The sequence below is a fragment of the Odocoileus virginianus genome, chromosome 24 (assembly GCF_023699985.2).
Source record: "Odocoileus virginianus isolate 20LAN1187 ecotype Illinois chromosome 24, Ovbor_1.2, whole genome shotgun sequence".
NCBI lineage: Eukaryota > Metazoa > Chordata > Mammalia > Artiodactyla > Cervidae > Odocoileus > Odocoileus virginianus.
In genome coordinates, this window is record NC_069697.1 from 35,430,026 (window position 1) to 35,456,829 (window position 26,804).

The 26,804-nt window shown below is 36.4% G+C and overlaps 1 protein-coding gene across 11 annotated transcripts in view; it reads left to right on the forward strand.

Annotated features, from left to right (window-relative positions):
- YAF2 (YY1 associated factor 2) overlaps positions 1-26,804 on the forward strand; it is an 80,019-nt gene that overhangs the window by 14,190 nt on the left and 39,025 nt on the right. For 2 of the 11 annotated variants that reach the window (XR_011483283.1, XR_011483279.1), the window contains exons 4-5: positions 7,844-7,976; positions 8,070-8,169. The exons of 2 other annotated variants lie outside the window; for them this stretch is intronic. Coding sequence is in view for 3 of the 9 variants with exons in the window: in XM_070454561.1 (XP_070310662.1) it covers positions 7,844-7,976 (133 nt within the window). In the remaining 6 variants the exon portion in view is untranslated. Of the gene's footprint in view, positions 1-7,843; positions 7,977-8,069; positions 8,170-10,038; positions 20,483-26,804 lie in introns of those variants that run through there. 7 more of the 11 variants (XM_070454560.1, XM_070454563.1, XR_011483281.1 and 4 more) reach the window with 6 other exon arrangements.

A 26,804-nucleotide genomic window follows, 5' to 3' on the forward strand; every position in this document is an offset into this window, starting at 1 on the left:
TGGGTTCCAGTGGGGTGACTGGCAAAATCCAGAACATAAGGGTAAGTGTCTTCTACTGAAAAATAATATTTCAGTAGATTGCCTCCGGGATGTTTTCTCCTCTTAACTCCTTCCATCTCTTCCTCTTTCTTCTCTTCCTTGTGTGCGTGTGTGTGTGTGTGTGTGTGTGTGAGTGTGTGTGTGTGTGAAGCTGATGTGGACTGTCATATAAACATTTGGGCCTCACCAGTAAAAGTTTTAACCTCCAGGAAGTACTTTGATAGTATAATAGTGGTAAGCAATTTATATAGACTTAAGAATTGAATAGTTAAAAACAGCCTTTTTTTTTTTTTTAAAAACAAAGAGTAAGTCTATTTTCATGTATTTGGGCGAACCCCAGGAGATAGTGGAGGACAGAGGAACCTGATGTGCTGCAGTCCATGGGGTTGCAAGGAGTCCGACATGACTTAGTGACCGCACAACAGCAACAAGTCTGTTTTCAAGGTTGGATTGTCAGACAGCTTGGTCATGGTCTTTTTTAGGCCACTGTGTCTTCTTGTTTATTATATTATTTCCTCTGCTTCATATGCTCCTATTCACGACAGTTTCTTTCTTATTCTTTATGACTGCTCAAAGCATCATCTCTCTCAAGAAGCATTTCTTTATCTATTAGGCTAGAGTGAATGCCCTTTCAATTAGTCTTAAAAGTATGCTGTGCAACATGTGATGATCGTATTTATACAGTGTACTGAAAATATTTCATTGTGCTTCCCTGAACTGTATTTCCTTGAGAATAGTGCCACTGATACTGGAATCACATTTTAGTTTAAATCCCTGATATGCCATTTATGGTCATATAACCATAGGACTCTGTGTTGATGATTAAATGTGATAATTGATATAAGAAACTTAACATAATTTTTAGTTAATAACAATGATAATAATTGTAAGTGACATTAATAAAAGATCCCAATGTCTGTCATTGTGTCTTGCATGAAAGTGAAAGTCGCTTAGCGGTGTCCTACTCTTTGCGACCCCATGGACTACACAGTCCATGGAATTCTCCAGGCCAGAATACTGGAGTGGGTGGCCATTCCCTTCTCCAGGGGATCTTCCCAACCCAGGGATCGAACCCAGGTCTCCTGCGTTGCAGGCGGATTCTTCACCAGCTGAGCCCCCAGGGGAGCCCGTAGGTACTGACAATGCTTAACTGCAAAGGCTCTTTATCATTTTTCTGGTTCTGTCGTTCCTTTCAACTGTTTGCCACTTATTTTTTAAGGAACATTTATATTGTTTCATTTCATTTTTTGAACTTTTGAGTTGGGTAGAGTATTTACTTCATGAAAGAACTTGTGTCAACCTAAATTACCTTCATACTCAGCTTTTTCAGCAGTTTAAAAATGTTTTCTTTTGCCATCAAAATACTGCATACTAGAAAGCAGAGCAGGCAGCATTTTATTCTGTTTTAAGTCATGCTTACTGTTTGCTGAATCTTAACTAGAGATGGAGAAACTATTTGGTGGAATTCATTGCTAGGCAAGAAATAGTAGTGGCCCAGACAAGATTGATGTCAATAGGAGAGAGAAATGAATGGATTCTAGATATGTTTAGGAGAAAATGTATAGGCCTTGATGGATGGTTGACTATGGTTGTGGAAGATAGGAAGTTGGGTTTTAGAGAGGAAATTTAGAGAGTGAGTATTTAGCGAGAAATTGAGGATAAATCCCAGGATTCTGGCTTAGTTATACAGCTAGGTAAATGGTGGTACTTTTCACTGAAAGGGCACAGAAGGAAGGACAGGTTTTGGGCAAGGTAATGTTCATTGGAAGGGCTGAAGCTGAAGCTCCAGTACTTTGGCCACGTGAGGTGAATAGCCAACTCATTGGAAGAGACCCTGATGCTGGGAAAGATTGAAGGCAAAAGGAGAAGGGGGGGCAGAGGTTGAGACAGAAATAGTATCACTCACTCAATGGACGTGAGTTTGAGCAAACTTTGGGAGATAGTGAAGGACAGAGAAGCCTGGCATGCTGCAGTTCATGGGGTGAGGAGGAGTCAGACGTGACTTGGCGACTGAACAGCAACGACTGGGTCACTTTTAGATTTGTTGAATTTCAAGCATCTGAGAGAAATAGGAGAGGGTAGATATATGAGGCAGTTGGATATGTGGTGCTTAAGCTTAGGGAGGAAATCAGAGCTACTAATGTATGTTCAGTAGTCATCAGCATACATGACCAATTGAAGCCAGGAAAGTGACACAGATCAAGGAGAGACTAGACTGAAAGCGTGAGAAAAGAGAACCTAGGATGAAACTGAGAAACATCATCATTTCCTTAAGGTAAAAGAAAAGCATCATGTAAAGAAGAAGAAAGAAATGGAGGAGAAAGAAAAATTAAATTGGGAATAAAAAGCCCAGGAGAGAGTAATGTTATAGGAAGAGAAGGAAAAGAATGTTTTCAAAAGGAGAGGATGTGGTTGGCCATGGCAAAGGGCTTTTACTTTTGTCAGAATCTTAATTTTTCCTTTGCATTCTGTGTAATGTTTATTTTTAACAAGTGTTGCATTAACATTTGTATTTCAAATTGTAACAAGAATTTAATCCTGCCTAGTGGGCTAAGCTTTCCATGATAGTTTCAACAGTTCTGAATTATATCTATAGATAACATAAAGGAGATTGATAATGGTAGATCAGGAGACAAGTAAAATTACGTTACTCTTTCAAGGAATAATGCTCTAATTATCTAGTTAAATCTGTAACTAAGCCTCTGCATTTACAGTTAACTCCTGATTGTAGCTATAGAAATGAGTAGAATTAATTTAAACATTGGGTCCATGTTGGTATCAAAAATATTTTAAATGATAAGTATATTAACTTGGAACACTTTTTTGGAAAACTGCGTTGTTAATTGTGGGGGAGCTTGTATAGTTTGAAGAAGTCCTTACCTTCTGTTTTTAGAAGGAATGAAAAATAGTTTTATTAACTTAGTAAGCAAATCACAATACTTTTCATACAGTTCTACAGTTTGTTTGGTCTCTAAAGTGATAGCCATTGTGGGGTATGTTGAATTTGATATGATCCATGATTCAGATTTTTTTTTTTTTTTTGCAAAATAACTTTGTGACCTTTTAATAGATGCCCCCGAGAAGGAAACAGCAACCCACTCCAATATCCTTGCCTGGGAATCCCATGGGCAGAGGAGCCTGGAGGCTACAGTCTGTGGGGTCGAAAGAGAGTCAGACATGGCTTAGGGACTAAACAACAAGCAAATATGTGCTAGACAAGCTCTAATAAGCCCATTGGTGGGGTATCTCTTTTGAGAATGTACGTTCATTTCACTATGATTCAGATTTTATGAGTGCTGAATTAACAATATTTAGAATACAGTCAGTAGGTTGCAAACTATTACTGTTGACATCAGACTATTTGAGATTTATTGTTAGAAAAGTTTGCCATTGTTTTATAAAATCAATTTTACACTGAAAATATGCACTCATGTTTTAGAAATGGTTATTAAAAATTGATTTGAAAACAAATACAGGGCTTAGAACCTCCTCAGATTAATTTTAATATTATAGGCAGAAAAGGTGAGAAAAAAGGATGAAGTTGCAGAGCAAAGGTTAGACTTCCTTATCATGTTGACATAATTGTTGGCGTTCAAAATAGTTAGCCGTTTGTTATTTTTGTGTATTTAACTTGGATACTGACTATAATTAGCATATGAAGGACTAAAGCTCCTGCTATTTTGAACTAGGATCAGGAAAATATTTCCTTAAACTAGAAACTATTAAGGATAGAGGAGTGAGTGAGTGAGTGAGTGGGTGAAAGTTGCTCAGTCCAGTTCTTTGGGACCCCATGGACTGTATTCTCCAGGCCAGACTACTGGAGTGGGCAGCCCTTCCTTTCTCCAGGGGATCTTCCCAAACCCAGGGATCGAACAGGGATCTCCTGCGTCGCAGGCAGATTCTTTACCAGCTGAGCCATAAGGGAAGCCCAAGAATACTGGAGTGGGTAGCCTATCCCTTCTCCAGCAGATCTTCCTGACCCAATAATCAAATTGGGGTCTCCTGCATTGCAGGCAGATTCTTTACCAACTGAGCTATCAGGGAAGACCGATTCATGATTCCTAATGAATACCATAAATTACTTCTTTTCTTTCTCTTGCAATATAAAGAATATAGTCTCAAAATAATAGTACAGTCATCCCTGTGTATCTATGAGGGATTGGTTCTGGGACCTTCTTGGTTACCAAAATCTGAATATGCCACAGTCCCTTATATGTAGGTTTAGGATTATAAACGGCATACTCCACAAACCTACACATCCTCTTGTATATTTTAAATAATCCTTAGGTTGCTTATAATTCCTAATACAATACAAATGCTCTGTAAATAGTTGTTAGCATGAGAAATTAATATTCTGCTTTTTGGAATTACTTGTAATACCTAATACAATATAAATGCTCTGTAAATAGTTGTTAGCATGAGAAATTCATGTTCTGCTTTTTGGAACTTAGTGGAAATTTTTTCTCAATATTTTTGACGTGTAGTTGGTAGAATTGTGGATCCTGAACCCGTGATACAGAGAGCCAACTGTACCAAAGTTAATACAAACAATAAATCTCTAAGCTTAGAATTTTTTTAGTATTTCTTTGCAGATATATAAAATCATTTGAAAATAATTCCATTTCTGGGTGGATATGTTACAGTTTGATAACATGGTTAGATTCCAGGCATGGTCTTTAAATTTTTATTAACTTAATCCTCATAACTATTCTATGAAGTAGGTTCTGTTTTTACCCCTAATTTATAGATAAGTATAGTTTTTTCATCTTGATTTTAGGTTATTTATGTTAACAAGAAAATGATGCTGTTTTTGTTTGTTTCTTTGTGAGTTCATATAGAGCTAAAGGATAAAGCTGAAGGAAAGGAAAATTTAATTAACAAATTATCTGATGAGCTTGTTAAGAAACAAAGAAAGATGACAGTTTCCGTAAATAATATTATTTAATAAGTAAGTTTACATTTCACTTTTGACCTTGTTTTACTTAATTGAGCTACACACCTCCCCCCATATTTAGGAACCATTATGATGTCACTTAAGTATATGTGAATATATGTATAAAGTTAAATTTTATTACACTGCTAAAGGTTTTCACATCCCGGATTTACTATGAACAACTTTCCACAACTATAGTACCTTACATTAGAATTGCAAACCTTATTTAAAAATTCAAACATGTACTTGGAATCATAAAACCAGTTGTAATTTGATTCTGGCCAAAACATAATATCTAGCAGTAGTGGAAGTGAAAGTTAGCTAACTTATTTTTTTTTCTGAGCAGTTTTTTCAAAAGTTCAGATTGATTTTTTAGAGTAGATTCTCATTAGTGAATTGCTTTATTAGGTTCTTAATTACTTGTTAACCTTTTTGTGGACTGGCATTATAATTATTGGAACTTACAAAGGATATTTTTGAGTAGAATATTCTAATTTCTGCAATTTCTTTTCTAAGCTATTCTAATAAAACCCATTTTAGTTAAGCTTATGGCCTAATAACAGCAACAAATAGCTTTGAATGCTAGTCTCTTAAGTGACCTTTTAGGTTACCTTAAAATATTTTAAAGATATTTTATTTTATTATTTTTTTTTCAAGATATTTTAATTCTCAAATTGTTTTAAAAAGTGCATTTGATTTTATTTTAAATTCACAAGATCTTAGTCTAAATGAAGGCTGTATGTGTTGCCATAAAGTAAAATTGGAAATTATTATTTAGTTCTTAATGAAAAGTTTTATACTAGCTTTTACTGTAAGGATAAAATATTTGGGTTATTGCTCCTGTATCAGTTGTATCAATCCAAACACATAGGACTTTCATGCCATGTACTGCTTCACACTTCAGGAAATATAAGTTAACTAGGAATCTAATTTAAACTAGATGATCCTTTTGGAATTTATCTCTATTGCAGTTAGAAATTGAGGTCTGTGTAGTGCCCCTCTTTGCCTGAATGAGTCATTTAAAAACTAATGCACTAATTGCTATTATTATTTAAAACTCAGATTTATGTAAAATGGATATAGTTTATCCAAAACAATTTGTATCTTTAAGTGGGAATCTAGGAAAAATCTTGACATGGTGTTGTCCACCTTTACTATATAAATATTACCTCCTAACAAGATTAAAATGCTAGATTTTCATTAGCAGTACATTTTAAGAATGTTTTTAAGAATTACATTTTGTTTGAGAGAGGGAGGTGGGGGGGGGTATCGGGATGGGGAATACATGTAAATCCATGGCTGATTCATGTCAATGTATGACAAAAACCACTACAATATTGTAAAGTAATTAGAGTCCAACTAATAAAAATAAATGGAAAAAGAAAAGAATTACATTTTGTTTTTGATGAATTAATGATTTTATATACCATCTTACCCTGTTTACTCTTAAAGTAGAAGCTATGTATTTAATTTTTTCCATAGAAAGAAGAACCATGAAACCATATGTTTTTTGAAGGTAGGAAATAATTATTAAATAGCAGCATAATGAGAAAAGGAAGACTGTTACTGAAATTTGTCTGTATCTTCAATAGGAACTAGTGTTTGAAGTCATCACTACTATAGCACATCAAAATGAACATGTACCCGATGAATATATACTGCTGCTGCTGCTAAGTCGCTTCAGTCGTGTCCGACTCTGTGCTACCCCATAGACAGCAGCCCACCAGGCTCCGCTGTCCCTGGGTTTCTCCAGGCAAGAATACTGGAGTGGGTTGCCATTTCCTTCTCTAATTCATGAAAGTGAAAAGTGAAAGTGAAGTCACTCAGTTGTGTCTGACTCTTAGCGACCCCGTGGACTGCAGCCCACCAGGCTCCTCCGTCCATGGGATTTTCCAGGCAAGAGTACCGGAGTGGGGTGCCATTGCCTTCTTCGAATATGTATTGTGTTAACGGTAAAGGCAATCTTCATGTATACCTGAAGATAAAGTTCTATTGAGGATAGCTTTCTTTTGTTAGAAATAGTTTATTTTTTTTTAATGACAGGTCCAATTTAAAAAGTGTAACAGTTAATTGAAAATATTACTGTACTACTTTGTACAAGTGTTTACGTTAAAATCAGCATTATTATTTATCAGTGGCCTGGCATTCGTAAGGGCTTCATAGGTGGTGAAGTGGTAAAGAATCCGCCTGCCAATGCAGGAGATGCGTGTTTGATCCCTGGGTCAGGAAGATCCCCTGGAGAAAGAAATGGCAACCCACCCCAGTATTCTTGCCTGGAGAATTCCCATGAACAGAGGGCTACAGTCCATGGGGTCACAAAGAGTCAGACATGACTGAACAGAGCACAGTGGCATACTTACATATATGTATGTGGTTGGTTTGTTATAGGTGACAAATAGTTATTTTAAAGACTTATTGAGTGATGAATGGGAATTGCATTGGTGCTTTATCTGAAGTGTTATAGAGTATTAATCCACTGTAGTGGCCTCTACACCCAAATTCAGCCTATGTTAATGACAGTGGCTAGTTAAGAAACAGTAGATTTTGATCAATTAATTATCCTTTACGGGTACTAAAAAATGATGGTAGTACTTTAGCGAGACAAAATCGTTTGATAGCTGATATTTTTATAAATTAAAATGTTGCTGTTGTTACAGTAGAGATTTTAAAATGAAACTATTCAAATCATTTTCTTTTTCTTGTGTTTCTAATAGTGCCAGAAGTTTCTGTTGACTTTATAGTTAGTACATTGTTTCTGTATTTACTTTGGTGCATTCATGTATAGTTATCTAATTAATTTGCAGCCCTTTCCCCTGTAGTTCTTTATGTATTAATCTCAAATAAATTTAAATAATTTTCTTATTCTGATAGAGAAGAAAAAGCTGGATCACTTACCAGTAACTGGAGTTCTCCTATTGGGTAATCTCCACAGATCCACATTCTTTGAAGTTATTGTGAATGCCTCGTGGACCATGGGACTGTTGAAATTTCCAATTTCAGGAAGGTAAGCAAGCACACTGAAGCATGTCTCTAGCATCTCCCAAATCCCCTTCCCTCCACTTTCTTACATATGCGTCTGTACTGCATGCCCCCTCAGTTCCAGTGGATGCCTGTCGGGAAGATTCCCATGCTGGACAGAAGGGCAAGAGAGGTGGATCTGTGAGGGAAAAGACCCAATAGGATAACTCAGGTTACTGGTAAGTAATCTAGTTTTCACAGAATTGAGATTTTTTTCTCGCCCATTTCTTCTCTTTAGGGGTTCATTTAATTGCAAAGAGAGGAAATGGTTTGACATAGTTTCTTTTTGTAAGTTTGATGTGGAGTATAGTATTTATTGTATAGATGATAAATGCCTAGTTCTTAATGGACATAATGAATAAATGTGACATTAAAGTACATCATTTACATAATAGTTGTTTATAAGAATTATGTATTTACTACCTTTTGGTAAATAGTGTAAAGCACTATTGGTATTTGGTAGAACTATTTGGTAAATAGTTCTAAAGCAGTATGAGGAGCTGTGTGTTGAATTACTTTAGTTCTTTTATTTGCGATATTGCTTTTATTGAAGTAGATACTCATACTGTAAAATTTCTGCTTGTGTCTAATTTAGCCAAATTCTTTTGACATTCTACTGAACAGCAAGAATAGTTTTACATTAACTGACTAACACTTCTTACTGATATAATTTTCAGTGTACCTTAAATTTCATTGAATGTATGTTTGGAAATAATTTAAGGTATGTTGCAATTATATTTACTACTTCGTTGTTTATAATGGATAGCCTTATTAATGTGAAGGGTAGCACAGTTGGTTCAGTGTGAGCTCTGCCTCAGTTACTAACCCTATTTATTTGTATAAATATTAGAATTGTATAGAGTTCCTTGCTTCCCATTTCTCTATTACTCATTCTGTATTGTTACCGGTTACCATTTCTAAAAGGCCACTTGCATCACATAAAGAGCCATAGTGATGCCACGCTCTTGCTGTTTTATAAAATTTCATCCATAGCTCAGTACTTAGGGCCTCTCATAATCCAGTCCTATCCTGTTTATCCAGCCTTAATTTCTTCAATTTGAAACTTTTGTTTTGGTGTTACCTTGGTATTTATGCTTTAGCTTGTACTTTTCTGTTTTCTTGAAATGACGTTGGAAAGATCCATTTTGCTTCTCTATATTTTAAAGTTGAAGTTAAGTCCTACTCCTTACGTATATCCTTTTATGCTGACATCTCTGTTCATCTGTTTCTTCAGTGAAAAAATGAGATTGCTATGAGGCTTGAATTAATTAATTCATGAAATGTACTTAAAATAGTGACTAGTGGCACATACTAACTTCTCTTATTAACTGTTATTTGACCATAGATTTATCTTAAATATTTTTGTGATTGTATGTATAGTTCTTATCTGTATGACACAGTTTAGCTTTAAATAATAGTATCAGGTTGTACCAGTAGATGTTTCTCCTGATATAAAACTCTTACTCTGACTTGCATGGTCTTTGACAGCAAGTATAGGTTTTATTGGGCTTCCCTTGTGGCTCAGCTGATAAAGAATATACCTGGATTGGGAAGGTCCCCTGGAGAAGGAAACGGCTACACACTCCAGTATTTTGGCCTAGAGAATTCCATGGACTGTATAGTCCATTGGGTCGCAAAGAGTTGGACACGACTAAGAGACTGTTTTTTTTTTTTTTAAATAGGCTTTTTTTGTCTGTAACCTTACTTCTTAAAGTTAGTGACTGAGATTAAATTATACCCATTGAAAAGTTAGTTTTCATGTAGAATGACATATATACTTACCAGTTTTTTCATTTGCAAAATAGGTTCATTTGGCTAATCAATCCTGTTTGTACTGTTTGTTTTTCTTAAGAACAGCTTTCCTTCAAAGCTGATATACATTGTAAACTTCCGTTGCACTTGAGAAAAGACGGTATAGTTTTGAGAGTGTTAATTAGATTGTATTCACTTTAAGACTGTGTATTATTGGAAAACAATCTGGAAACTTAGTGTACTTGATTTTTGAGGCCTGAATATCTTAGGAGATAACTGATTGATTTTTTTTTCAGAAATGCTTGGATTTAAGATTCCTGTCTGATGAAACAGTAAATAAAATCTGATTTCAAGGCCGCTGAAGGAAGGAAATGCTCTATGACAGATTGGGTGTCACTTTTATTTTTTTTGTGGCTGTCCCATGCACCGTGTGGGATCTTACTTTCCTGACAAGGGATCAAACCTGTGCCCCCTGCATTGAAAGTGTGGAGTCTTCACTGGGCCTCCAGTGAAGTCCCAAGTGTCACTTCTAAATAATCACCAGAGAACCACTTCAGGTCCAGTTAGATGAGCCAAACTGAAGAATGTTTAGTCATTTGACATCAGTGTTTGACTTGAATCTGCCAACTGTTCAATCTCCTGGTTTCATTGTGATTGTGGTATGGTGGTTATATTGAGAATGGCCTTATTCTTTAGAGGTGCATGCTGAAATACTTAGAAGTGAAGTGTCATGAGTTCAGAATAATCGTGTAGGTATCTGAATGTTGGTATATGTTATGTGTATGTAAAGAGAGATAAAGGGAGAGAGAAAGCAAATCTGGCAAGTTTTAACAGTTTTGGATCTAGGTGAAGGGTATAGTGGTATACATTGTACTTTAAGCTTTCCTGTGGCTCTGATATTTTTCAAAGAAAAGTTGTGTGTGGGGGAGAGTATTTTAAAAAGAGCTTTATTGTGCTTCAGTTTCTCTAATTCTAAAATGACAATAATAGAACTTATTCTTTACATGCCTTGATGCAGGTAGGCACAGTGGGATAACATTTGGTAGAATGGCAGTCAGGAGAGCTTTTAAGAAGTAATTTTTTTTTTTACATTAAAAAAGAATTTTATAGTGGAGAACTTTTCAAAGAACATTTCACCTAAAAGTATATTAGATTAAAATATATCTGTTCCCTTTTTTATTGTTCAGAGCACATTCTATTATAATTGAATAAAAGCAATCAAGAAACAGTAAATACATGTAGATATATAAATTAGCCAATTGAAATCTTGAAAATATCTAGTTATAAAATAATCGTGAGAAAAACAGAAGATTAGACATAGATAAAGAGAGACATTGTTAATTCCAAGATAAAACCAATAACTCATCCAGGACCAGAGCCCAGGGAGATAAAGAATGAAAAATAGAAAAGAAAAACTAAGACACTTTAGGGCTAGATTGAAAAGCTCCAGTGTAATGTCCAGAAGAGAGAATATGGAGAGTGGTAGAGAAACAATATTGAAGGAAAATGACTAAGGATTTTCAAATATTAAAAAAAATAGTGGAAATTAAGAAATAACTAGAGTGGAATCACAAAAATGTTGTATCCAAATTTGAAGGATGTAAGAAAAGTGGTACTTAGGGGTAAATTTATAACCTTAAATGGCTGTGTTAGATTGAATAAAAGTAAATGAGCCATATATTCAACTCAAGAAACAAAAAAATGGAAAAAGTAAAACCAAAGACAGGAGAAAAGAGAAAATAAAAATGGAATTAGATGAAATAGAAATAATCAACAATAGAAATGATAGCAATCATCTTTCAAATCATAGCTATTTCTCTTCAGCTAATTAAGTACTAGAAATTCCAAGAAGCACATTATACAATAAAATTATAAAATGGGATATAATTACAAATAATAATTGTAATTTAAAAAATCACAAATCACTATTAATTTATATGTGTATAAATTTTAAAAACCTGATGAAATTGTTTTCTAGGCAAAATATCATTTAGAAATTGACTGTACAAGAGAAAGATGGTCATAGAAACTAAAAACCATTAAAAAATTGAAGCTGTAATAAATTTCTCCAAGAAGTTTTTTTAAAAATATCAGCTTAATTGTGGTATATGACTATACCACCTACCCACTTAAAATGTACAATTTAATGGTTTTTAATATTGTTACATAATTGTTGAATCATTACCACAGTTAATTTTTAGAATATTTTCATCACCTCAGAAAGAAACTGTGTACCTGTTAGCAGTCAGTTCCAATTCTCTGAAACCCTCCAGCCTTAGACAATCACTAATCTACTCTCTGTTTCTATAGGTTTGCCTGTTCTAGATCTTTCACATAAATAGAATCATTCAGTAAATGGCCTTTTGTGGTTTGCTTCTTTCATTTAGCGTAATATTTTTAAGGTCCAGCCATGTTGAAACATGTATCATATATCTCATTCCTTTTTATGGCCATATAATATTTTATTGTGTAGATATAGCACATCAGTTGACGGATGTTTGGATTTTTTCCCATTATGAATAGTCCTTATACTGGCATTTGTGTATAAGATTTTGTGTAAACATAGTTATATGTTTTCATTTCTCTTGGATGTATACCTAGGAGTAGAATTGTTGGGTCCTCTGGTAACCATGGAACAACAACAAATAGGAAAAGGAGTACGTCAAGGCTGTATATTGTCACCTGCTTATTTAACTTATATGCAGAGTGCATCATGAGAAACGCTGGGCTGGAGGAAGCACAAGCTGGAATCAAGATTGCCTGGAGAAATGTCAGTAACCTCAGATATGCAGATGACACCACCCTTATGGCAGAAAGTGAACAGGAACTAAAGAGCCTCTTGATGCAAGTGAATGAGGAGCTTGAAAAAATTGGCTTAAAACTCAACATTCAGAAAACTGAGATTATGGCATCTGGTCCCATCACTTCATGGCAAATAGATGGGGAAAGTGGAAACAGTGAGAGACTTAATTTTCTGGGGCTCCAGAATCCCTGCAGATGCTGACTGCAGCCATGAAATTAAAAGATGCTTGCTCCTTGGAAGAAAAGTTACGACCAACCTAGAGAGCATATTAAAAAGCAGAGACATTATTTTGCCAACAAAGGTCCATCTAGTCAAAGCTGTGGTTATCCCAGTAGTCATGTATGGATGTGAGAGTTGGACTATAAAGAAAGCTGAGTGCTGAAGAATTGATGCTTTTGAACTGTGGTGTTGGAGAAGACTCTTAAGAGTCCCTTGGACTGCAAGGAGATCCAACCAGTCCATCCTAAAGGAGATCAGTCCTGGGTGTTCATTGGAAGGACTGATGTTGAAGCTGAAACTCCAATACTTTGGCTACCTGATGCAAAGAGCTGACTCATCTGAAAAGACCCTGATGCTGGGAAAGATTGAAGGTGGGAGGAGAAGGGGGTGACAGAGGATGAGATGGTTGGATGGCATCACTGACTCAATGGACATGAGTTTGAGTAAACTCTGGGAGTTGATGACGGACAGGGAGGCCTGGCGTGCTGCAGTCCATGGGGTCGCGAAGAGTCAGACAGGACTGAGCCACTGAGCTGAACTGAACTGTGGTAACCACTGAAGCTTTTAAGGAACTGTCACTATTTTCCAGAGCACCTGTACTGTTTTACTTTCCAACCAGCAGTGTATGAAGGTTCTAGTTTTTCTACACCCTCATCAGCATTTTCATTATATGTGTTTTTAAAATTAAAGCATTCCTAATGGGTGTGAAGCAGCATCAGAAAGAATAGTTTTAATTGTGATTTTGTTATCATAATTTCAGGCATACTTTTGGGGAACAGGTAATCCCAGTTTTATACAAACTGACCTAGATAATAGAAAAAGAGGGAGAGCTGTTCTGTTGTTTATCAGAGAAACTTACCCTGGAAACCTAAACTGAAAAGAATATGCAAGGGAAAATAATGGTACATTCAATCTCATTTATGAACAGAGACAAAATTTTTAATTAGGATAAGAGTGTAAGCATAGCCCAATATTTGAAAATTATTAAGGTAAGATTTAGGGGAAAAGATCTTGAAAGATTTGGTAAAATTATGATAGAACTCAATACTCATTAGTTTTTTTTTTTAAAGTAACATTTAAACCATGATGAGAAATAAACATGTTTCTTCCAATAAAGGCTCTTTTTAAAACTTAACTGTCTAAATCTTAGAAACATTCCCATTAATATCAAGAACAGGACAAATATATCTCCACTAGTAAGATTAAAAAAAAAAAAAGGAAATAAAGTACAAAAGGGTTGGAAAGGAAGAAAAATGAGATGAATGTATTCATAGGAAATTAAAAACAAAAGACTATGGGACTTCCTTATGGCTCAGTGGTGAAGACTCGACATTCCCAATGCAGGGGGCACAGGTTCAGTCCCTGCTTAGTATACTAGGATCCCATGTGCCATGTGATGTGGCCAAAACAAATAAAAAAATAAAACCAACAGAATAGGGAATTCCCTGGCAGTGCAGTGGTTAAGATTCAGCACTTTCATTGCTATGAGCCTGGGTTCCATCCCTGATCAGAGAACTAAGATCCCTTAAGTCATGTGGCTTGGTCAAAAAATCCCTCAAAAAACCATCAACAGACTAAATATATTCATAAGAGAATTCAGTGTTGCTGGATACAAGAACAACATTCAGATTGGCAGTAGCCAATTAGGAAATAAAAATACCTCTTTTACAGCAAATTCTATGAAGTACCCAAAGTTTTATTGAAGAACATAAAATTAGACATGAATAAAAGACAAGATACAATTAGTATTGGGAAGTATAAATATTGCTAAAAAAATTAACTTCTCTATGACTTACATGTAGTTTCAGGCAAAAACCTAATAGAATTTGTTTTCTTTTTTGGAGGAAAATGATCTTCATATACAGAAGTAAAGAACCAAGACAGTTGTGAAAGAAGAAAAAGAAGGAGGGAGTTGACTATTGGATATCTCGATTAATCTTAGATTTTGGTATTTAGAATAGAATCCTACACAGTAATGAAAAATAGTAACCTGCTACACACAACATGTGTGTGGCTTTCCTGGTGGCTCAGACAGTAAAGAACTCACCTGCAATATGGGAGACCTGGGTTTGATCTCTGGGTTGGGAAGATCCCCTGGAGGAGGACATGGCAACCCACTCCAGTCCAGTATTCTTGCCTGAGAAATCCCATGGACAGAGGAGAAGTCCGTGAGGTCATGAAACATCGGCAACACACAACATGAATCTTCCAGACTTAGTGTTGAGCAAAGGAAGTGGAACACAAAAGAGTTCATATAGTGTGAGTTCATTTTTAGGAAGCTCGAAAACAGAACTAATCTATGATGATTGAGATCAGAGTAGCAGTTCTCTTGGAAGCATGGTACTGAGAAGGTGTATGAGGGAGATTCTGAAGCATTGAAAAAAGTTAATATCCTAATCTGAGTTGGATCACACAGGGGTTTACATACTTAAAAATCAGATTGTACACAGTACTTTTATTTAAAGTAGTATAGTCTTAATATACAAAAAAACAGATTCATATAACAGAATAGAGTTAAGAAATGGATCCATATATATTTGAGAAGTTGGTTGGTGCTCGAGATGGCATTTTCTGTCATCAGGGAAAGGAAATGTGAACTGTTGAATTGGTTTTTCTGTATAGGGGAAAACTAGATTTCTACTTCAGGCCATATGCAGAAATAAATTCCAGTTGAATTAAATACTAAACGTGAAACCCGTTTTTAAAAAAAAGGAAAGTATAGACGAATATGTATCTTCAGAATATGTAAGGTCTTTTTTAACAAGTCAAGAAAAAAGGAAGAAACCATCAGGGATGAAAAACCATCAAGGATTTGACTACCTCAAAAAAAAGAAAAAACAACCTTAGGTTTAATGTAAGACCCCATAAACCCAAATAAAACATAATGTCACAACTGGGAGATATATATAATGTCTGTACTATCCAGTGGTTTTGTGTCCAGAATATGTGAAGATCAAAAGAGGTAAGATAGGTAATACAAATAAAATGAACAATGAATAGTATGGCAATTCACAGCAAAGACTGGAAATTGTACTGAGAAGATGATTAGTCTGTAGGGATTTTATTTGAAAGTATTAGTTGCTCAGTCATGTTTGACTCTTTGTGACCCCATAGATTGTAGCCCGCTAGGGGCCTCTGTCTGTGGAATTTTCCAGGCAAGAATACTGGAGTGGGTAGCCATACCCTTCTCCAGGGGATCTTCTCAACCCAGGGACTGAACCTGGGTCTCCTGCATTGCAGGTGAGTTCTTCATTGTCTGAGCCGCCAGGGATGTCCCATTTTTAGGGTAGATGCAGTTAAAAACATATGAATCATCAGTGTTTACCCATTAAGTTGCAAGGCTCAGGATCAGGTAAGTGTTACACACATTAAAATAAGTGTTACACAATTAGAAATGTGCATACACGGTTATCCAACCATTTCTATGTAAGATATTGTCTAGAGAAGCTTGCACATTTGCCCAGGGTGATTTGTGCAGGGATTTTCATTTGGAAAACAGTCTAAATGGCTGCAATAAGAGTCATGGATAGATAGGATATAAAATAGTTATTTAATTAAGAAGTCCCTGAATCTGTGATTAGGTTACAGACTTCCTTGGTGGCTCAGATGGTAAAGAGTCTGCCTGCAGTTCGATCCTTAGGTTGGGAAGATCCCCTGGAGAATGAAATGGTGACCAACTGTAGCTTTCTTCGGTGGAAAATCTCATGGACAGAGAAGCCTGTTGGGCTACAGTCCATGGGGTCGCAAAGAGTTGGACATGACCGAGCCACTACACTTTCACTTTTCACGATCAGGTTATTCTCAGTGGTTTAGTAATTTACTTACTTATGGCTGTGCTGGGTCTTTGCTGTACACAGGCTTTGTCCAGTTATCGAGAGCTGGGGCTCCTCTTTGTTGTGGAGTTCGGGCTTCTCATTTTGTGGCTTCTCTTGTTGCGGAGCACAGGCTCCAGAGCGGGGGCTCAGTAGCTGTGGCTCGTGGGCTTCGTTGGCCCATGACGTGTGGAATCTTCCCAGAGCAGGGATCAAATCCGCATCCTTTGCACTGGTAGGCTGCTGCTTCACTTCTGAGCCACCAGAGAAGTCCAGTGATTTTTTTTTTAATACAATAAATAAGTGGTACTGTCTATAACCAGGATTGTTTTAAGCATTTTATAAACATTCAGTATTTTAGTCCTCATGAGAACTTAGAAGTAGGTACTGTCATTGTCTCCACTTTTTAGATGAAATACTGAAGCATAGAGTAAATAACCCTGCCTATGCGCATGGGTAGTAAATTGCAGAGCTGGGATTCAAAGTTGCCTGGTTCTAGAGTCCACTATGCCATGCTGCCTTTTGATGTTTAAAAATATGGAGAGGCCTCCTAATTGTAAGGAAAAGTTAATCCCTTACATAAATGTAAGGATAAGCCTCATTTACACCAAATTTATGGTGGTGGTTACCACTGAATGGGATTGGGAGGTGAGGGAGATCAGTGATGGCGGTAAAAGAAAACTAGCATAGGGAACTTCAAGAGTATGTCCATTACTTTATAGCTTTTAAATACTTGCACTTACTGTGGATATATGCTTATTATGTAAAAGGAAACATTGAAAAGATTGGCCTTTATTTTAATCTTTATTTTTCTTGATATGGGTTATATAGAAAAAGAAAAAAGCAGTGGCCCTAGCACAATGGCTATAGTTTAGTCTAGTTCTGAGATAGTGAGCAGCAGATAAGCGCCAGACCCTGGATTAGGGTGCTGCAGATAGGGTGGTTTCTTCCCCGATGGCTCAGCGGGTAAAGAATCTGCCTGCAATGCAGGAGAGGCAGGTTTGATCCCTGGGTTGGGAAGATCCTCTGGATGAGGAAATGGCAACCTACTCCAGTATTCTTGCCTGGAAAATCCCATGGACAGAGGAGCTTGGAAGGCTACAGTCCATGGAGTGAACAAAAGAGTCAGACATGACTGAGGGGCTAACACTATCATCCTCTCTCTTTAAGGAGTTCAGAGTTGTAAAAGGAAAGAGATAAGAAAAATAATTTTAATTCAGTATGTTATACCCAAATCTCTTCTTCTTCCCTATTTCTCTACCCCCATCCTTTCCCCTCCATATGCAGATAGGAGAAGGGGGAAATGTCTTGAGTTGGGGCAAGAGAAACAGGCAATGAAATCTTGATTGTGATCCTACTTCCAATTCTTTTAAAAACTGCCAGGGAGTAAATTCTATAATGGTCAGTGATTGTGGCTTGTTCACCATCTCCAAAACTTGGTATAATGCCCTGTGCATAACAGACCCCTGGATGTTGGAATGAATAACATGCATTTGACATTTCACTCTCAAATGACCTAGCACCTCAACCCAAAGTTCTTAAGCCATCTAGGGTATCTTCCATTGACTAATAAAGTTTAAAGCAGTTTGCCTGAGAACTTAATATGAAGTCTTGTGTCAGATTGTTTTGTGCCAGAGAATTCTGACTTGAGAAATATTTTCATCTGTAGGAAATTTTAGATCTCTAAAATCTAGTATAATTTTCTTTGTGCTGAGTCCATGGACTATTTCCAGGTGGTATTAGTATGTATAATCTGAGAATTCTAGTGTCTTTTAAAATTTATCTTTTAAAGTGACTACCATTTTTCAGTCTCATCAACAATGAATGAGAATTCCTGTTACTTCACATCTCTCCAGTGTTTGCTGTTATCAGTGTTCTGGATTTTGACCATTCCAAGAAGGGCAACCAATAATTTTTGTTTTAACCTTAGTAAGATCATGTTATTCCCTTATTTAGAACCTTCACATCCTACTTCATTTCCCATCCTACTTAGAATAAAATCCCGTTATTTCCAACTGTATGAGGGGAAGGCTTTGTATGATCTGGTCCTTGGCCACCTCTTTAAACTAGTTTTATCATTTTCTCTGTTTTTCATTGCAGTTCAGAAATGTTGGTCACCCTAGTGTTCTTTGAACATGCCAACCTTCTGCTTCAGGGCCTTTGCAGTTGGTCTTGCCTTTCCTGGAATGTTTCACATCTAGATACCTTGAGGGCTTACTCCTGTATTTCACTGAGGACTCCGCTTAAGTATAACCTTGTCAGAGATGCTTCTCTGATTTTCCTGCCAAAAAATAGCACTTCTGTGCTTCTTCCTATACCCTGCTTTATTTTTCTTCTACTGCTACCTCATAATATATATGTGTATGTTTGTTTATAATAATACATATAAATTATATATACACATGTATGTAGCCTATCTTTATGAGAATGTATGTGTGCTTCATGAAGGGATATTTCTGTATACCTCTAGAGTAGAACCTGGTACACACATGGTGTTTAATAAATATCTGTTGAGTGAATGATTGTATTACATCAAAAAATGCTTTAATGTTGGTGATTTAGAATATTATGGTAGGACATAATCAGATACATAAGGAAGGCTTAAAACTTAATAATTAATAATTAAATAAAACCTTAATTTCACAACATGTAATATGCAAGACTAGGGATTTTTTCTTCCTTGCTATATTCCCATGCCTAGAATGTTTCCTAGCAGTAATACACATTTGATTAAGTATTTGCTGAATGAATGAGTTTATGTAGCATGTCTTTTAAATAAACTACCAAATTATGCTATATGTAAAAGCAATGTTGAATAGAACTAAAAGCAGACCACAAAACTCCCGAATTGGGAGAAGGGGACGGGGATGAGCGATAGTACTACCTTGATTTAAATTTTTGGATCCAGCTTCACCATTTGCCAACGACTCCAAGCCAGCACCGTTGCTTGTCAAGACTACTCTAATACTGCACCATTTGTTCTTCAGTTCCGCATGTGTCATGTTTCATTCTCTATGTTTAAAATTTAAAAGTATTTCAGGATACTTACTGTACCTAAAATAAAACCAAGATTCTTTCTTTAACTTGGAGACCTGACGTGGCCTTTTTACCTCTTAATCTCATTTAATCCTTCCCTCTTGCTCAACATCCTTCAGCTTTTCCTTCTGTTTCTGTAGGCCACCAAGTTCTCTGCTTCATTTATACACTCAGTGCTGACTTTCTGCCCATTATAACCTTTCTTTCACTATGTCACTGAAGCACCTTCTTTGTGTTATTTAAGTCTGAGTGTGTTGTATCTTGTGAGCAGTCTTCCTTGAAAACCTTATCTACCCCTGCTCATGTTAGAATTGCTTCTGATATTTGCGTGGGGTGGGGAAGAACAAAACCACAGTTTGTAATTATGTATAGTGTTAGTCACTCAGGTGCGTCCGACTCTTCGTGACCCCAGGAGCCGTAGCTCGCCAGTCTCCTCTGTCCCTGGGATCCTCCAGGCAAGAATACTGGAGTGGGTTGCCATTCCTGTCTCCATTGTTATGTATATGGCTGACTTTTCTTTTTGCTGTTTACCCTTGTGTTCTTGGGCTTCCCTCATGCCTCAGACCATAAAGCGGTAAAGCGTCTGCCTGTGGGTGACCCGGGTTCGATCCCTGGGTTGGGAAGATCCCCTGGAGAAGGAAACAGCAACCCACTCCAGTATTCTTGCCTCGAGAATCCCATGGACAGAGGAGCCTGGTAGGTTACAGTCCATGGGGTCACAAAGGTCAGATACGACTGAGCTACTTCACTTCACATTGTGTTCTTAATGTTAAGTATGGTACTCGGCATATAATAGGTGCTCAGTAAATTTTTTTTTCAGTAACTATTTAATATGTGAATAACTGTATTTCAAAAGATGGAATGTAAAAATGGGCATGAAAGGAAAAAAGACCCCAAAACTAGAAAAAAGATCATATGTGCTTATTAAAACAACAGAAATCTATGACATAAGCTCAGCTGTTAAGCAAGACTGATAAATCACAAAACCCAACTACATGCTTGATGTTAGAAACATTTAGAACAAAATTTCTAAGGGAGTTGTAGGTAAATGTATAATCAAAACAAGATACTAGGCAAATAAAAACAAAAAATTAATTGTTGAATGATATTGCTAGACAAAGGTGAATTAAAAGTGAATGAACATTAGGTGGAAAAAGATGCATGTTGTAGTATGTATATACATACATACCTATCTTATCTATCTCTATATGTACACACACACATATATATAAAATCAAGCATATAGTTACTAATATGAAGAGAACCACAAATCTTTATTTTTTTGAAGGTGAAGCATTGAAATGTTTAAAGTAAAAATTATAAATTCAAGAAGGAAGAGAAAGAAGTCTAACAGTAACAGAAGACTTTAAAACATCTTTCAGTTCTAACCACGTCAGAGAAAATAAAAATAGGATATGGAGATCTGAATTATGTAATTAATAAATTTCATATAATGTACTTTGTTATTATAAAAAGAAGAGCATATTTTTAATTCCCCATGAGACATTGTGAAAATAAATACTAGAAAGAAAGTTGGGGGGAGAAGGTATTAACTACATGCTCTACAATGAAATTTTAAGTTAATGGAGAAGTTAGAATCAGAAACCAACCACAAAATCTTCCCAACCTCAAAACAAAAACCTCAGCTAATTGAGATTAAAAATGTAAAAACATTCTCCTAAAAAATTTTAGATCAAAGGTCTAAAGGTACCGCAAACCAGCAGTTGTGGTCTCTCTAGAAAATAATTACAATAAAAATTAAATACTAGGACTTCCCTGGCAGTTTAGCGGTTAAGACTCTACTCCCAATGCGGGGGGCACAGGTTCAATCCCTAGTTAAGGAACAAAGATCCCACATACCACGTGGTATGGCTTAAAAAAATAAACTACATAAATTTATTTTTAAAAATTAAATATATAAATATAGGACATAGGTAAAATTATTTGTAAAAGTTTCATTACTAAATGAAAATAAACAAGTTAACATTTAAAGAATTTATTAAAAGAGCAATAGCACAAACCTAAGGAAAGTGGAAAAAAATAATAAAGCACAACATAGCAAGTAATAAATGAGAAAACAGAACAGGTAGTTAAGATAAATACAACCAAGAACTGGTTCTTTGATTAACACAAAAATAAGACTAGCTAACTTTTTTTCTTGTAAACAAAAGGATAAAGTACAAAAATTAAAATTTAGATTATGAAGAAGAAAACAAGCATAGATGTAAATAATACAAACATAAGAGGATGGTTGGCACAATAAATAAGTTAGAAAGCATTGGGAAAACATCATTTTCTAGGAAAATATACATTATTCTATACTCAAAACTGATCCAAGAAGAGACTGAAAACCTAAACCTACCAAGCCCAAATGGTTTTACAAGTGGTTTCTTTCAAGCCTTCATGGAGCAGATAATTTCACATATATTTAAATTGACCTAGAGAAAATAAGGAAGAATTGAGGCTTTCCTATTATTTTTATTTTTTTCCCTATTATTAAAAAAAAAAACTTCAGCATAAGTCTTTCCAATAAATATTCAGGACTGCTTTTCTTTAGGATTGACTTGTTTGATCTTGTAGTCCAGGGGATTCTCAAGAATCTTCTCCAGTACCACAGTTTGAAAGCATCAGTTCTTTGGTGCTCAGCCTTTTTTATGGTCCAGCTCTCTCTTTTATGGTCTCATCTCTCTGTACATGACTACTGGAAAAATCATAACTTTGACTATATGGGACCTTTGTCAGCAAAGTAATGTCTCTGCCTTTTAATACACTGTCTAGATTTTTCCACTGCTTTCCTTCCAAGGAGGAAACGTCTTTTAATTTTGAGCCTCAGTCACCATCCACAGTGATTTTGGAGTCCAAGAAAATAAAATCTATCACTGTTTCCACTTTCCTCTCTTCTATTTGTCATAAAGTGATGGGACCGGATACCATGATCTTCGATTTTTTAGTGTTGAGTTTCAAGCCAGCTCGTTCACCTTCGTCAGTAAGGTCTTTAATTTCTCTTCACTTTCTGCCATAAGGGTGATGTCATTTGCATATCTGAGGTTGTTCATATTTCTCTCGGCTATCTTGATTCCAGATTATGTTTCATCCAGCCTGGCATTTCACATGATGTTACTCTGCATAGAAGTTAAATAAACAGGGTGAAAATATATAGCCTTGTACTCCTTTCTCAGTTTTGAACCAGTCAGTTGTTCCATGTCCAATTCTAACTGTTGAAGCAAAAGGCAAGGGAGAAAGGGAAAGGTATACCCAACTGAGTGGAGATTTCCAGAGAACAGAAAGAGCGATAAGAAAGCCTTCTTCAGTGAACAATGAAAAGAAATAGAGAAAAACAATAGAATAGGAAAAACTAGAGATCCCTTCAAGAAAATTGGAAATATCAAGGGAACATTTCATGCAAGAATGGGTATGATAAAAGACAGAATTGACAAGGACCTGACAGACAGAAGAGGTGGTAAGAATACACAGAAGAACTATACAAGAAAGGTTTTAATGATGCAGATAACCACGATGGTGTGGTCACTTACCTAGAACCGGACATCCTATAGTGTAAAGTTAAGTGGGGCTTAGGAAGCATTATTGTGAACAAAACTAGGGGAGGTTATGGAATTCCAGCAGAGCTATTTAAAATCCTGAAACATAATGCTGTTAAAGTGCTTCACGCAATATGCCAGCAAATTTGCAAAACTCAGCAGTCGCCACAGGACTGGAAAATGTCAGTATTCATGACAGTGTCATACAGTTACACCCATTTCACGTACTACCAAGGTTGTGCTCAAAATCCTTCAATCTATCATTAAGTAGTATGTGAACTGAGAACTTCCAGATAATTCAGTGTATTAGATAAAAGAAGAAAAGCTATGTGATTATCTCAATAGATCTTGAACTACAGTTAATAAAGTCAGACATGTATGCCTGGAAGCAGTCTTTAGTAATAACATAATTAAACTATGTACCTCAAAATCATACTCAGGAAAGTGCTTCAGGGAGATATATTAGAAATTAAGTGATATTAATGTTAGAAACAAGGCAAGGAAATTCTCATCACTATTATTTAACTTTGTTCTAGATGTGCTAACAGTTAAAGAAATTAGAGAAGCATGATATTGAAGTAATCCTCAAACACTTTGGATAACATTCAAGTGCTTTGTTCTGGAGCTATCCACCTTGTTAAACTTTCAGCCACATTCAGTTATTTCCACAAATGCAGTCTCACAGTGTTTTTGGTTAGCTTATTTTAGTGGTTTTGCCATTAAAAAAATCTCAAAAAATTTTGTTTGGAGCTCTAATGAGTAAAGTGAAAGCAGAGCTACTTTTGTTGCAGAGGGATTAGGGAGCATTGTAGTCGCCTCTTTGTCATCCATGACTCCTCCATTAGCTTCTGGGAATGCTGTGTGCAACTGTAAGATTTACAACCCTATTCTGCTTCATGGAATTTTTTTTTGTGTCACAGTTAATAGTGATATAAAACAATCTTTGTATAAAACATGACGACCAATTTGATAAGATCATCTTATTCTTGGCAATTTTCAGTCCTTCTTTGGTTATGGTAGATATTAAATTAGAAGCAGCTTGGGGCTTGGAGTTGTGATTGAGATGACTAAGGTTGCCCAAAGCAGTTATACAGAGAAGTGGTAACTGATGCCAAGATGGGGCACAATAAAAACACCAACTAGAATGAGGCAGCATTCTGGAACTGCCATTTCAGATGAAGGCAGATATTCCAGAGCATCTTAATGGCTCCAGAATACCATGCTGCATGGAGTTCTAAAAGATGGTTCTCAGTAGAAAAGACAGCACAGCCTTGTGCCATGTGGGAAGTATGGGCTGTGGAAAGACAGATGCTACATGATGTGGAATATATGTGGAATCTAAAAAAGTTGAACTCATCACAGCAGGGTGAATGGTTGCTTCCAGGGGCTGAGGATGAAAGAAATGGGAAAAGGTAAAATGGTACAAAGTATCAGTTACGCAGAATGAGTAAATTCTGGGAAATCGAATGAATTAGTCCTTGTGTTCAGTTCAGTTCAGTCAGTTCAGTCGCTCAGTTGTGTCTGACTCTTTGCAACCCCATGGACTGCAGCATGCTGGACCTCCCTGTTCATCAACAGCTCCAAGAGTCTACTCAAACTCATGCCCATTAAGCCGGTGATGCCATCCACCCATCTCATCCTCTGTCGTCCCCTTCTTCTTCCACCTTCAGTCTTTCCCAGCATCAAAGTCTTTTCAAATGAGTTGGTCCTTTGCATCAGGTGGCCAAAGTATTGGAGTTTCAGCTTTAGCATCAGTCCTTCCAGTGAATATTCAGGACTGATTTCCTTTAGGATGGACTGGTTGGATCTCCTTGCAGTTCAAGGGACTCTCAAGAATCTTCTGTAACATCACAGTTCAAAAGCATCAATTCTTCAGTGCTCAACTTTCTTTGTAGTCCAACTCTAAATAACATCCATACATGATGACTGGAACAACCATAGCTTTGACTAGATGGGCTGCAGTCTCCATCTGCAGTGATTTTGGATTAATCCAAGTTAATACATGGTTAACTATAGTCACCATGTACAGCATGGTTGCTGTAGTTAGTAATACTCTATACTGGAAAATTGTCAAAAGATTGCATCTTTAATGTTCTCTACATCTATAATGTTCTCACCACTGCAAAAAGGTGATATTATGTGATGGATATGTAACCATTTCATAGTATATATGTATATCAAAACATTACATTGTACAGCTTAAATTGTTTATAGCTTTGTCAGTTGTGCTTTTTTTGGTTTATTTTTATTTACTTATTTTTAAATTTATTTTTATTAGTTGGAGGCTAATTACTTTACAGTATTGTACTGGGTTTTGTCATACATTGACATGAATCAGCCATGGATTTACATGTATTCCCCATCCCGGTCTCTCCTCCCACCTCCCTCTCTACCTGATCCTTCTGGGTCTTCCCAGTGCACCAGGCCCGAGCACTTGTCTCATGCATCCAACCTGGGCTGGTGACCTGTTTCACTATAGATAATATACATGTTTTGATGCTGTTCTCTTGAAACATCCCACCCTCGCCTTCTCCCACAGAGTCCAAAAGTCTGTTCTGTACATCTGTGTCGCATATAGGGTTATCATTACCATCTTTCTAAATCCCATATATATGTGTTAGTATGCTGTAATGTTCTTTATCTTTCTGGCTTGGTTTATTTTTAATTGGAGGATAATTGCTTGACAATGTCGTGTTGGTTTCTGCCACACATCAGCTTGAATCAGCCATAGGTATACACGTATGTCCCCTCCCTTTTGAACCTCCTTCTGCCTCCCCCCATCCCACCCCTCTAGGTTGTCACAGAGCACTGGATTTGAGCTCTCTGCTTCAGACAGCAGATTCCCACTGGCTGTCTGTTTTACACATGGTGATGTATATGTGTCAGCGCTCCTCTCTTAATTCGGCCCACTCTCTCCTTGCCCCACTGGTCCACAAGCCGGTCCTCTAGGTCTGTGTCTCCATTGCTGCCCTGCAAATAGGTTCATCCGTACCATCTTTCCAGGTTCCATATATATGCATTGATATACAATATTTGTTTTTCTCTTTCTGACTTACTTCACTCTGTATAATAGGCTCTACGTTCCTATACTTCATTAGAACTGACTCAAATGCATTCCTTTTTATGGCTAAGTAATACTTCATTGTGTATATGTACCACAGCTTCATTCATCTGTCAGTGGACATCTAGGTTGCCTCCATATCCTACCTATTGTAAATGTTGCTGCGATGAACATTGGGGTACATGGCCTCTTTTTCAGTTATGGTTTCCTCAGAGTATATGACCAGTAGTGGGATTGTTAGGTCATATGGTAGTTTTATTCCTAATTTTTTAAGGAATCCCCATACTGTTCTCCATAGAGGCTGTCTCAGTTTACATTTCCACCAACAGTGCAAGAGGGTTCTTTTTTATCTACACCCTTTCCAGCATTTACTATTTGTAGATCTTTTGATGTGGCCATTCTGACTGGTGTGAGGTGATAACCTCATTGTAGTTTTGATTTGCATTTCTATAATAATGAATGATGTTGAGCATCTTTTCATGTGTTTAATAGCCATCTGTGTATCTTTTTTGGAGAAATATCTGTTTAGGTCTTCTGTCTACTGTTAGATTGGGTTGTTTGTTTTTCTGGTTTTGAACTGCATAAGCTGCTT